This window comes from Sus scrofa, chromosome 6 (assembly GCF_054392235.1).
Source record: "Sus scrofa isolate SSC_HxYL_T2T_F1_AM1 chromosome 6, Sscrofa_HxYL_maternal_Yorkshire_Landrace_v2.0, whole genome shotgun sequence".
In the NCBI taxonomy this organism is placed as follows: Eukaryota; Metazoa; Chordata; class Mammalia; order Artiodactyla; family Suidae; genus Sus; species Sus scrofa.
In genome coordinates, this window is record NC_139388.1 from 120,510,709 (window position 1) to 120,524,126 (window position 13,418).

Below are 13,418 nucleotides of genomic sequence, written 5' to 3' on the forward strand. Positions count from 1 at the left end.
AAAGAGAAATTACCTCAAGAAAGAAAAAGCGAGACAAAAATTGAGAGGTGGATTGTGACCACATGTTTTTCAGAAAACTAGTGACCATTCCTAGCCTTTTCCTCTAACTCTCGTTTAACTTTGCTTGACGCGAATTTTCAGGAAGAACATATGTTGCTGTTTTGCTACTTTACATGTGACTATCAAATACGACAGATATCTAGGACATTAATGGATCTCGTAACAATAAATTTTTATTAGGCGGATGTGTAATAAACAGCTGTAGACACAATTGGATTTATTAAAGCAGCTCAGAGGTAGGTGAGCAGAAGACGGTTCACCGATGTTTACATTTGAACGATTGAGATTAGAAAGTAATTTGATATTTTCTTTTGCTCAAGTAGAACTTAATAATCTTGGGGGACCAGTACTATACATTAGAGAACTTGCTTCATTAACAGGTCCCAGCTAAGCACTGGGCTATTAAATGTTGACACAGAAAAAAGAAAAGCACCACACACACACGCACACACACACACAGACAACCAATCAACTCTGTAGAGCTGTGTTAAAGATACTGGACTTTAACTTTTTGATTGGAGGTATTATTACTACAGTGAGCTGACCTGCCAGAGGATCATTAAGGTCAAAGGCTATATGTTATGATGTTTGCCTTTTAAAAAGTAAATGCTACTCTGCATTTCATAGTTTGCAACTTTCAGCTGGAAGTGACAGCATGGATTCTTGGTATCTGCCTTCGTTTCTGTTCGTTGCTGCCCTCCTCCTGGTTTCTGGCTTGGTAAGGAAACAATGTGTGGAGAACAATTAGAAAAATTGGGGGTACTGGGTACTGATTATTGCAGAATAACCTGTTTGTTTTTTGTTCTGCTTTTGTTTTGGATGAGCAGAAAAGAATAGCTTTGTTTCTTTGCCAGGCAAAAGGGCACAACAGTGGGCTCATGCCTCCAAAACCTGTGTGTCCTGCTTTCATTTTTTTTGGTTGTTTTTTAAGGACTTCCGAAGTGTTAATGAAATAAGCGTTACTTTTTTGGCGAGCAGGGGCAGGCAGGGGTCAGGGACAGAGAAAGTGACCTACCAGAGCCAAAGTCAGGGACAAGGACATAAAGTTATGTTTCTTCTTCAGTTTCATTGTTGTGTAACAAGTTTTCTTTTGATAAGATGGAAAATACTAAATTTGAAAAACGATTCCATTTTTACTGTGGAAAGTGATGCACACTGCTGTTACAGTGACAAGAGTCAGGACAGAGGGAGTGAAGAATGTCACAGGCACAGCGAATACTTCCCAAGTTCTGCAGCCTGGGATTTCTTTTGTGCTGTCTCATCAGGTTAGACCAATCTTTTTACCGAGACAGGCAGTTTGTACCACAGACCAACCCGAGGTTGCAAATAAAGTTTCAAATGCCTTGGGGCAGGGAGAACCTTTAGTTGTAATTTTTACAGAACAGTTATTATGTGGAATAGATATTCTACAAACAGAACTACTGCAGTGAGAATAGGAGACACCATTTAAGATACCTTAAAACTGTAATTATGAACCAATATTTGATAACTTTATTCAGCAGGTGCATGGCATTCCTCTGGGAATGTGTTGCCTGTGTATGGCCAAAGTGTGAGACACTCAAGGCAATAATTAATATCAAAAAGGATGGCAATCATCCAACCAGTTTATTCCCACTGCTTGCCAAACTCCAGTCAATTCTAGTCTTTATATCTGTAAGCTGTATTTAAATAAGATTGTACCTTACATTTCGATGACATTGTATTGTAGTTTACTAAGTTCTTTCACATTATATCACATAACCCTCGCAGTGCCCAGGCAAAGCAGGCACTGACCATATTGTGCAGAGACTCTGAGTATTAGGAAGATGAACTGACTTGCGGTTGGTTGGTAGCACCATGAATAGAACCCAGACCTGCTGTCTACCAGTCCCATTAGCTTTTTTTAAAAAAAGATTTGTATTACTAAGAAATCTCAAGTTTACTCATTTTTTTTCCCATTGGACAGGTGGTCTGGGTTTCATTTGGTCATTTGTAGACAATCTGTTTTCGGAAGTTGTTGGGTTTTTTTTTTTTAAATTGTGAAGTATAGCCCTTGATGTTTTCTCTGAAACATTTGGTATTGTCCTTGAAGGCAGAGTCTTGAAAGAAATAGAAAGTACACCATGGTTAATGAGGTCTTCAAATAACATTTCTTTTAAAAAGATTATTATAAATTATAGTATTTCAACACTGGGGATAAATTATTAGGTTTTTCAAACAGAGCTCCATGAATCCTTTAGAAACTCATATTTATTTATTTATTTATTTATTTTTGTCTTTTTGCTATTTCTTGGGCCGCTCCCGCGGCATATGGAGGTTCCCAGGCTAGGGGTCTAATCGGAGCTGTAGCCACTGGCCTACGCCAGAGCCACAGCAACGCGGGATTCGAGCCGCGTCTGCAACCTACACCACAGCTCACGGCAACGCCAGATCGTTAACCCACTGAGCAAGGGCAGGGACCGAACCCGCAACCTCATGGTTCCTAGTCGGATTCGTTAACCACTGCACCACGACGGGAACTCCAGAAACTCATATTTAAAGCGAACATTTACTTGAGGCCGGAGTCTTATGTTCTGCCTTCTTTTCAATCTGTGAAGTTGATTTCTTGTTTATTTCCTCTTCGAATTCATACAGCAGGCTGTTTCATGTTTTTATATGAAATGAGAAGACCCTTGGGTCGAAAAGTTGTCTTAGACTCCAATTTAATTCTCTTGGATATATGCCAGAAAGTAATCCATAATATTAATGAAAAAAAGCAGACTCTACAAATAGCTTGGATATAAATTGGAACCAATAAAAGCATTTATGTCATGAACATCATAATAATCTTTTTTTATGTGTTTGTTTCCCAGCCAGCTCCAGAAAACTTCGGTGAGTCTGTTTTGAGTTTTGCCCTATATTATGGTAAAAGAAAATTATGTGAACACTAGAACAGAACAGAGGAACTTAGGACACATTTAATGCTAAGCACAATGCATAATTGCACAGTCGCACTGAACTTTGATCGAACACTGGCTTCTTTTGATTTACTGGGTAACATTTTATTGTTTCTGCTCTGAGGTTCCACAAACTCAGCTAAAAAAAAAAGGTGGTGGCATAAGAAATTCCAAATATAGTAAGTGACTCATGGACATCCCATAAGTGCCTGCTATTATTATTTTTGCTATTTTGTATCAAATCAGTAGACCTGACATTCATCCTAGAGGCTTGGCCATTTTATTCACCCTTTTGCAACCAAAAAGAATAATTCAAAGATGAATTAGGAATTTTGCTTGCGAGTTCCAAGGTACACTTAACAAGGGATATACATACATGGGTAGGTTGGATGGTTTGACCAAATTTAAATATTTGTTTCCTATTTAGTCATCTAACCTAGTCTTTCAAATTAAGCTTAATATTATATGGAGTGTGGCCAATTTCTTAGTCCTGAAGTCATTTGGCATTCAAGGGATATAGATAGAACAAGAGTATATGGAAAAGCCACATAGCTCCAAACCTGGCTCATGGGATGTTCTCAGTCAATCAGTCAATCAACCAGGCAATCAATCATTGCATTCAATATACAATCAGAACCTGGTATTCAGTTCTCTGAGGCAAAAGAATCTTGCTTACTTCCAATCAATAATTGATAAAGATTTTCTTCTTTCATAAACTAATGTTCAATATGCTTTTCTTTGCTATTTTTGTTACAGACGTAGATGGTGGACTTGACCGGGATATATTTGATATCAATGAAGGTTTGTGGATTATTTTATTATTTTATTTTATTTTATTTTTTCACCTTTTTGCCATTTCTAGGGCTGCTCTGGCGGCACATGGAGGTTCTTAGGCTAGGGATAGAATTGGAGCTGTAGCTGCCGGCCTACGCCAGAGCCACAGCAATGCAGGATCCGAGCCATGTCTATAAACTACACCACAGCTCACAACAATGCTGGATCCTTAACCCACTGAGCAAGGCCAGGGATTGAACCCGCAACCTCATGGTTCCTAATCGGATTCGTTAACCACTGAGCCATGATAGGAACTCCTGTGGATTCTTTTTTTAAACCTTCTTTATTAAGTTGGGAATCCAGTTTGCTAATGTGAATTTTTATCTTCCCTCTTAGATTTGGGACTGGATCTTTTTGAGGGAGACATCAGTCTTGATGGGGTAAGTTGAAACAATGCAAGGAAGAACCTTCTATTAACCCCTGAAAGCTAAAACACAGTGTCTGAAAATGATCTGATCACATAGGCATTATCTCCTCTATCTCTAAGGGTGTAGAATCATAGTTGACACGTTATTGAATGAATACATTATACTCTAAGGGAGTTATACAAGAGGGTCTTCATAACTTTCCATGCAGATATCTGTGTGGCTAAGACACTGTCGCTTACCTTGTGTGCTTTGGTCTTATTGATCTGATTGATTTCATTATTGAAGCACTATGGTATTTTCTTTTTTGTCTTTTGTCTTTTTAGGGACGCACTTGTGGCATATGGAGGTTCCCAGGCTAGGGGTCTAATCGGAGCTGTAGCTGCCAGCCTACACCATAGCCACAGCAACACAGGATCTGAGCCGCGTCTGCAGCCTACACAACAGCTCACAGCAATACTGGATCCTTAACCCACTGAGCAAGGCCAGGGATCAAACCCGCAACCTCATGGTTCCTGGTCAGATTCATTTCCACTGAGCCACAACGGGAACTCCTCATTTTTTTTTTTTTCTTCTCATTTTTAAATAGAACCTCACTGGCAAAATCTCATGGAAGCCAAATTAAACTGAATTTGTAAATTCAATGAATCAGGCAGGCTTTTTACCTTCAGAGAGAGATTTTGTGACTTCTCCTCTGACAGCTGAAAATAGTGTTGCCAGGTCAAGATCTTCCCAAACTATTCATAGAGAGTACTGGTTCCTACCTAGCTCTCATGGCAAACAGGTACCTTCTATGTCAGGTAAGGGAGCTTAAACATCCTCAACCCCCACGGTGAACTTCAACTCAAGGAAAAGAGCAGCTCTGTCCAAGGTTGGTCCTCCTACTCTTCCCTCCTTTTTTTTTTTTTTTTTTTTTTGTCTTTTTTTTTTGTCTTTTTGTCTTTTTGTCTTTTTGTTGTTGTTGTTGTTGTTTGCTATTTCTTGGGCCGCTCCTGCGGCATATGGAGGTTCCCAGGCTAGGGGTCTAATCGAAGCTGTAGCCACCGGCCTACGCCAGAGCCACAGCAACGCGTGATCCGAGCCGCGTCTGCAACCTACACCACAGCTCACAGCAACGCCGGATCGTTAACCCACTGAGCAAGGGCAGGGACCGAACCCGCAACCTCATGGTTCCTAGTCAGATTCGTTAACCACTGCGCCACGACGGGAACTCCTCTTCCCTCCTTCTTGATCCCACCTTGCACCACGTCATCTCTATGCCTCTGACTCCAAATGTATAGCTCTGGTGACTTCCTTTCCCTGAGCTTCAGACTGGCCTATCCTGATGCTAATTCATCAGTACCATTGGAATATCTACAAGATACCGCAAATGTAACGTGTCTTCACTTGAACTCTTCCACGCAAGCTGTCCTTCCCCAGTTTCCTTCTTAGTAAAGTCATCACCATTCCCTCACCGCCCTCTGCTGAATAAGTAAAAAAAATCCAGGAGTCATCTCTCCTTCCTTCTTCCCCTTCTCTCACCCTGCCATCCACTCCACCAGCAAGTTTGCTCCTTTCCATCTCCAACATGTATATACTCCCAAGAATCCACATTTCTCCTAATGTATCTATCTCAAATGTCACCCCTGGAATCTTTCCCACCCTCTCCCTGTCCCCCTCCCCCAGAGGAAAGTGATCTCTTCAGTAAGCCAAACCACCGTTTCATTTCCTGGCTTGAAACTCTTCAATGGCTTCCAACTGCATTTAAAATAATATCCAGATTTATCATAGCCTTCAAGACCATGCAGGACTTAACTCCTGCCTATTTATTTCTCCCCCATCTCCTCTCTCCTTTGGTCTCTTTTTTTAATGGCTGCTCTTGCGGCATATGGAAGTTCCCGGGCAGGGGTTGCATCTGAGCTGCAGCTCTTGGCCTATTCACACAGCCACAGCAACACCCAATCCTTAGGCCAGGCCAGGGATCAAACCCAAGCTAGGGGTCAAATTGGAACTGCAGGGATCGAACCTGCATCCTCATGGAGGCAACAGGTCCTTAACCCACTGAGCCGTAAAGAAAACTCCTCTCCTCTCTTATGTCCTATCTCATTAGGTCACTGGCCTCAAACATGCAAAACACACCAAGCATATTCTCAGCTCAGAAGCATAGCAACTGCTGTTTCCTCTGTCTGGAATGATATGATCTTTCCTGGGCCTCTTCCCATCTTGGCTCTTTCTTATCATTCCCATTTCACTTTAAATGTCATCCTTTCAAGGGAGTTCCCGTCATGGTGCAGCAGAAACGAATCTGACTAGGAACCATTAGGTTGCAGGTTCAATCCCTGGCCTCACTCAGTGGGTTGAGGATCTGGCGTTGCCATGAACTGTGGTGTAGGTTGCAGGCGCAGCTCCAATCCTGAGTTCCTGTGGCTCTGGTGTAGGCTGGCAACAACAGCTCAGATTGGACCCCTAGCCTGGGAACCTCCATATGTCGTGGGTGTGGGCCTAAAAAGACAAAAGACCAAAAAAAAAAAAAAAAAAAAAGTCATCCTTTCAAAGAGTCCTGTCCTGAGAGTTCCCTTGTGAGTTAAGCATCCAGCATTGACACTGCTGTGGCTCTGGTTACAACTGTGGCACAGGTTCTATCCCTGGCCTGGGAACTTCCACATGCCATGGGCAAGGCCAAACACACACACACACGCACGCACGCATGCACACATGCGCGCGCATGCGTGCACACAGGTCGAAAACGCTTTATCTAATGTAGTCCTCATCCCTTTATTCTTTTTTTTAGGGCTGCACCTGCGACGTATGGAAGTTCCCAGGCTAGGGGTCAAATCAGAGCTGCAGCTGCCAGCCTGCACCACAGCCACAGCCACACAGGATTCGAGCCATGTCTACAACCTACACCACAGTTCACGGCCACACTGGATCCTCAACCCACTGAGTGGGGCCAGGGATTGAACCCGCATCCTCATGGATACTAGTCGGATTCACTTCTGGTGAGCCACGACAGGAACTCCCCTTATTCCTTTATTCTTGTTTGCATCGCCCTTTTTTATTTCTTCTGCTACTATTAAATGTATCCTGTGTAAGTTTTTTTCTTACCTGCTATTTGCCTCCTTCACTAGATTTGAGCTCCAGGAAGGTAGACATACCTGTCGTTTTGTTACCAATGAGCAGTGTTCATTTTGTTGGCTAGATGAATACGTCGATGAAATATTATTAATTTTCTCTTATAAACATTTTAAGTACTTTGAAATTTTTAAAAAACTTTAGCCTAGCTCGTGTGATTTTTTTCTTATGAGATCAAAATTATTGAGTTTTTGCTATCACTTTCTTCTTGTATATTTTTACCCCCTAGTGTATGCTACGGTATTTATACCTCAGTTTTCCAACTTTCATTCTTCTCATGATTTTGCTTGATTCCTTCTTTGGCTTTATCAACAAAATGAATAATAGAAATTGGTGATTTCTTCCTAAGACCTTTGTTACAGTGTGATAGAAGCAAGAGTACACACATGTGCATACACATACACTGGCAATTTTTTTGGGCTGGCTGGGAAAGCTTTGAACTCCCTTTATTTTAGATTAACTACTGATGGTTTCATAATTTTTTTGCCTGATTCATTAAGTGAATCCTTTCCTGTTTATTATTGACAGGTACAAGAAAGAAATTCCATCGTTGGAGAAGGATATAGGTGGCCTCATACTATTCCATATGTTCTAGACGATAGCTTGGGTTAGTATGCACTTTGCAATGTCCACAACTAATGTATGTTCCTGATAGAATATGATGTATTTCCAAGGGTAGACTCATTATGGTCTTTAAGGGTTTGTTGGTTTGTTGCGTTATGTGGCTATTATACACTTACTTTTAAAAATAAGCAAAATGAACAATGAAAAAACCTAAATGATTTTGTCTAAAATATCTGCTGAGTTTTGACTAATAAAGGGATTAATTCAACCAACATTTATGGAGAGCCTACTCTGTATTAAATGCTTGGGACATAAAGATTAGGCAACTAGTAAAGCAATGGTTTCACATATGTTCAGATTTTACACATGATTTGAAAACGTAAAACAACCAACCAAACAAAACTTTAGGAACTGGCACTATTTTATTAACATTTTATTTTGTTAAGTCAAGAACTTAAGCCACAAGATCCCACTATCTTTTAATATCTTCTTTTTATGAAATAAATAATGTTTTCATACTAAAAAGAAGAATCTAGTCCAAAAGAAAGGATAGCTTTTCTGTATTAGAAATTTATTGTAATGGAAAACTAAACATAGTCCTCATTTTAACCATGGATTAGTAAAAGTGGTATCACTGACCAGCATCAGTTTAGGAACTGCAAATTGGGAATTTTTTCCTTAAATATACATTTCAGTAGAGATTCAAATAACACAAAAGATAATTCTAATAGAATGGAATAAATGTTATGATTAGTGGGATGTTCAAAGAGCTACAGGAGCACATTGGAGATTTAACTCAACCTAGGTGTAAAGGCATATGCATTAGGGGGAAGGTGACCCTATGCCATAAGACTGCTGTGAAGGTTGTGCAAGTCATATACCACATATAGGTGACTGGGAAGGGGGACAAATGGGACTGGAGTTACGTGTGTGTTCTATTCCTCAAGAGAGATTCGTTTCTTTGCATGAAGTGCTATTTCATCCACCTTCCAAGTCAGCACTTACAGCATCTCCCCTGATGAGGTGTCTCTTCCTCCTTCCTCCCTTCCTTCTTCCCTCCCTTCCAACCTTCCTTCCTTCTTTCTTTTGCTTCTTTGAACTGAGGTATATTTGACTTTGGTGTTGTGTTTATTTCTGGTATACAGCAAGGTGCTTCTTTCTAATTCATGGAAGGGCACCATGTGGGCCAGTGCAGCCTCTGACAGCAAGGGAAAGGTGCTCTAGGCAGCCAGATCACTGTGTGCACAGGTGTGGAGAAGGGAGAAAACCCCTGGCTGGAAATAGGTTGAGAGTGAGGAGATGATGAAGTTGAACAGGTAGGCAGAATCCAGACTGGGAAGGATGTGAGTCCTTCCCATGTTAAAGAACTTGGCGTGTATATAGATGGTGGTAACGTGGAGCCACTAAGGTTTTAATGCAGAAATGAGATTGTTATCACTCTGGTTGCGCTACAGAAGATGTGTTATCAATGGGGCAAAAAGAGCAGAGACATCAGTTAGACTCTTAAAGAAATTCAAGGGAGGATTGAAGAGTTTCTGAACCAAGACTCTCTCAGTGAAGATAGACAAGAGTGGATAGTTCTGGGACTTAGGAGGTGGTTAGAGTTGGTGATTGACTGCAAGAGGTCAAGAAGAAGGTGAGTCTAGGGAAAGAGGTGCTGCTGCTCAGAATTTGGTCTTAGACAACTGGGTGGATGGTAATGCCTTTAACAAAAATAGGGAATATGTCTTAAAAAGGGTGTGATAGAGAAGTGTGGTGGAAATGGATTTTTGGCATGCAGAATTTAAATGCATCCGACTCACTATGGTGGAAATACATAAAGTGTCTATGTATGGTCCGGTCATTCAGGGTAGAGAAATATGGAGTTCCTGTGTGGCCCAATGGGATTGGCGGCATATCTGGGACACTTGTTTGATCCCCAGCCCAGCGCAGTGGGTTAAGGATCTGGCATTCGTGCAGCTGTGTTGCAACTGCAGCTCAGATCTGATCCCTGGCCCAGAATTCCATATGCCATGGGATGGCCAAAAAAGAAAACAGACAGACAGAAAGAAAGAAAGGAATATAATGGGGGTTACTCAGGGTATAGAGATGGTTGAAGCCATGTAGATGGGTGAGCATCTCCCACAGTGCCTTGAATATAACAGGTACACCATAGATAATGGATCTTATTGGATGACTGAGGAAGATTGTACTGAGTAACAATATGGCAAAGAATGGAATTCAGCCTGGGAGGAATTCCTTTTTGGAATTGATGTAGATGGGGGATCTGATAGAGGTTTTTGAGAAGGGAGGATTGGCCATAAACATAGATGAAAAAACATAAGGTAGAAAAAACCAAGGCAGGAGTTCCCATTGTGGCTCAGTGGTAATGAACCTGACTAGGATCCATGAGAATGCAGGTTTGATCCCTGGCCTTGCTCAGTGGGTCTGGGATCCAGGGTTTCGATGAGCTGTGGTATAGGTCATAGATGCAATTTGGATCTGGCGTTGCTGTGGCTGTGGCGTAGGCCAGCAGCTGTAGCTCTGATTTGACACTTAGTTGGGGAACTTCCATATGCCACAGGTTCAGCCCAAAAAACAAAAAAGAAGAAAGGAAAAAAGAAAAAGCCAAGGCAACAGTAGTCAATAGGATTAGAAGCTAAAAAGAGCTCGTGTAACATGAGGAGAGAATGATGTTCACTGGCTTCTGGAGTTGGGAATTTGAAACGTTTTATTAACTTAAAAATTCCAGCTTTATTGAGGTATAATTGATATATAGAATTTTAAGATATTTGGGAGTTCCCACTGTGGCACAGTGGGTTAAGGATCTGGTGTTGCCACGTCTGGGGTATAGATTGCAGCAGCGGCTTGGATTTGATCCCTGACCCAGGAACTTCTGTGTGACACAGGGGTGGCCAAAAAAAAAAAAAAAAAAAAGAAAAGATATTTAAAGTGTACATTGTGGTGATTTGACATATGCATGCATTGTTAACTCACATCATCCATCCTCTCACATGTTTCTCTCTTTACTGTGTGTGTGTGAGAACACTTACGTTCTATTCTCTTAGCAAATTTCAATTATGCAATACAGTGCTATCAACTATAGTCAGCAACTTTGTTTTTGTTTTTGCTTTGGCTGCACCTCTGGCATGTGAAAGTTCCCAGGCCAGGGATCAAACCTGGATCACAGTTGTGGCAACGCGGGATCCTTAACTCACTGCTCCACGAGGGAATTTCCTACCATATCTTACATTAGTTTCTCAGGCCTTATTTAACTTACAGACAAACTTGAAAGTTCGTACACTTTTTACCAACCTCTCTTTATTTAAATTTTTGTTTCAAACTTTTGATTACAATTTTTAAAAAGAGTTTTATTTCAAAATTATATGATTGAAACAAATATATTAAGGTGATCATAAGATATGGAACAAAAGTATTTTATTTTTATTTTTGTTTTTTTAGGGCTGTACCTGTGGCACATGGAATTTCCCGGGCTAGAGGTCAAATTGAAGCTGCAGCTGCCCGCCTACACCACAGCCACAGCAACACCAGATCCAAGCCATGTCTGTGACCTACACTATAGCTCATGGCAATGCCAGATCCTTAACCCATTGAATGGGACCAGGGATCTAACCCGCATCCTCATGGATAATAGTTGGGTTCATTTTCTTTGAACCACGACAGGAACTCTGATGCAACAAAAGCATTTAAAAATTATGTATGCATATATATATATGTGAATATTTATCTTTCTGTTTTCCATGAAAGATCAATCAGTTTAATTTGACTCTATCTCATAGGCTTTTTTTTTTTTTTTTTTTGCCACGCCTGCTGCATGCAGGAGTTCCTGGGCCAGGGATTGAACCTGAGTCACAGTGGTGGCAGTGACGAATCCTTAACCACTCGGCCACCAGGAAACTCCTCTTAGGCCATTTTTGCCATGTATTATAATCAAAACTACCTCAACCTTTATGCACCTGTTTTTTTAATTTTTGCTTTTTAAAAATTGAAGTTATAGTTGATTACAGTATTATATAAATTATAGGCATATAATATAGTGGTTCACAAATTTTATAGGTTATATACTCCATTTATAGTTGTTATAAAATATTAGCTATATCCCCATGTGTACAATGTATCCTTGCAGCTTATTTTATACTGAAAAGTTTGTACCTTTTAATCCCTTACCCCTATATTTCCCCTCCTCTTTCCCTCTCCCTACTGGTAATCACTAGTTTGTTCTTTATATCGGTGAGTCTGTTTCTTTTTTTTTGTTATGTTTGCTAGTTTGTTGTATTTTTTATATTCCACATATAAGTGGTATCATACAGTATTTGCCTTTGTCTGACTTATTTCACTTAGTATAATGCCTTCTGAATCCATTCATGTTGCTGTAAAAGGCAAAATTTAATTTTTGTTTGTTTGTTTTTTAGGACCGCAGCCAAGGCATATGGAGGTTCCCAGGCTAGGGGTAGAGTGGGAGCGGTAGATGCCAGCCTACACCACAGCCACGGAAACACCAGATCCAAGCTGCATCTGCGACCCACACCACAGCTCATGGCAACACTGGATCCTTAACCCACTGAGCGAGGCCAGGGATTGATCCTACAACCTCATGGTTCCTAGTCAGATTGTTTCTGCTGCACCACAGTGGGAACTCCCAAAATTTATTTTTTATGGCTGAGTAGTATTCCACTGTATATATACTACATCTTCTTTATCCAGTCTTAAGTGTTGATGGACACCTTGGTTGCTTCCATCTTTTAGCTATTGTGAATAATGCTGCTATGAACATGGGGGTGCATATATATTTTTGAGTTAGTGTTTTTTTTTTTTTTTTCCCAGATCTTTGCCCAGGAGTAGAATTGCTGGGTCATATGGCCATTCTATTTTTAGCTTTTGGAGAAACTTCCATATTGTTTCCCATACGAAATTCTGGCAGTGGGACTTTAGACTTTTGACTTAAGCCTCAGGTGTTTTCTCACTGTTAAATGCAACTCATGTGAAAGGGGCAACACTTGAAGCAGCCGTGTACAGCATCCTGTGAGTGAGTTATAGTCGCTTCCCTGAGTGCCAGATTTGAGGTGAGGGAGTGGAGGAAAGGAGGAAAAAGCGGGGATAGAAATGAAAGTCAAGGTGCTAGGAGCCGGAAGAGGTTAACAAGGGGAAAATAATCCTGAATAGCAACTTGCTTAACTCCTAGGTTTGTAGAAGACCTGCCTTATCCTTCACAGCCTGGGGATTTTGATAACAGCAGCCTGGTGCAGTTTTTCTGCATCTGTGATGCAAAGTGAATTAAGGCACAGGGTAAATAAGGATCTTATCCCTCCCCCCTTTTTTTGGTCTTTTTTAGGGCTGCACCTGCAGCATATGGAGGTTCCTGGGCTAGGGGTCAAATTGGAGCTGTAGCTTCTGGCCTGCATCACAGCCACAGCAATACCATATCCGAGCTACATCTTTGGCCTACACCACAGCTCACAGCAACACCAGATCCTTAACCCACTGAGCGAGGCCAGGGATTGAACCTATGTCCTTATGGATACTAGTCAGATTTGTTTCCGTTGAGCCATGACGGGATCTCCTAGGATGC

General features: G+C 41.0%; 1 protein-coding gene across 3 annotated transcripts in view; it reads left to right on the forward strand.

Moving 5' to 3' along the window:
• Positions 1 to 13,418, forward strand: part of MEP1B (meprin A subunit beta) — a 50,780-nt gene that overhangs the window by 15,422 nt on the left and 21,940 nt on the right. The window contains exons 2-6 of one of the 3 annotated variants that reach the window (XM_003127883.6): positions 688 to 778; positions 2,892 to 2,910; positions 3,732 to 3,776; positions 4,146 to 4,189; positions 7,814 to 7,892. In XM_003127883.6, the coding sequence (XP_003127931.1) occupies positions 716 to 778; positions 2,892 to 2,910; positions 3,732 to 3,776; positions 4,146 to 4,189; positions 7,814 to 7,892 (250 nt within the window). In that variant the 5' untranslated portion in view covers positions 688 to 715. The remainder of the gene's footprint in view (positions 1 to 687; positions 779 to 2,891; positions 2,911 to 3,731; positions 3,777 to 4,145; positions 4,190 to 7,813; positions 7,893 to 13,418) is intronic. The other 2 variants (XM_084964427.1, XM_084964426.1) reach the window with 2 other exon arrangements.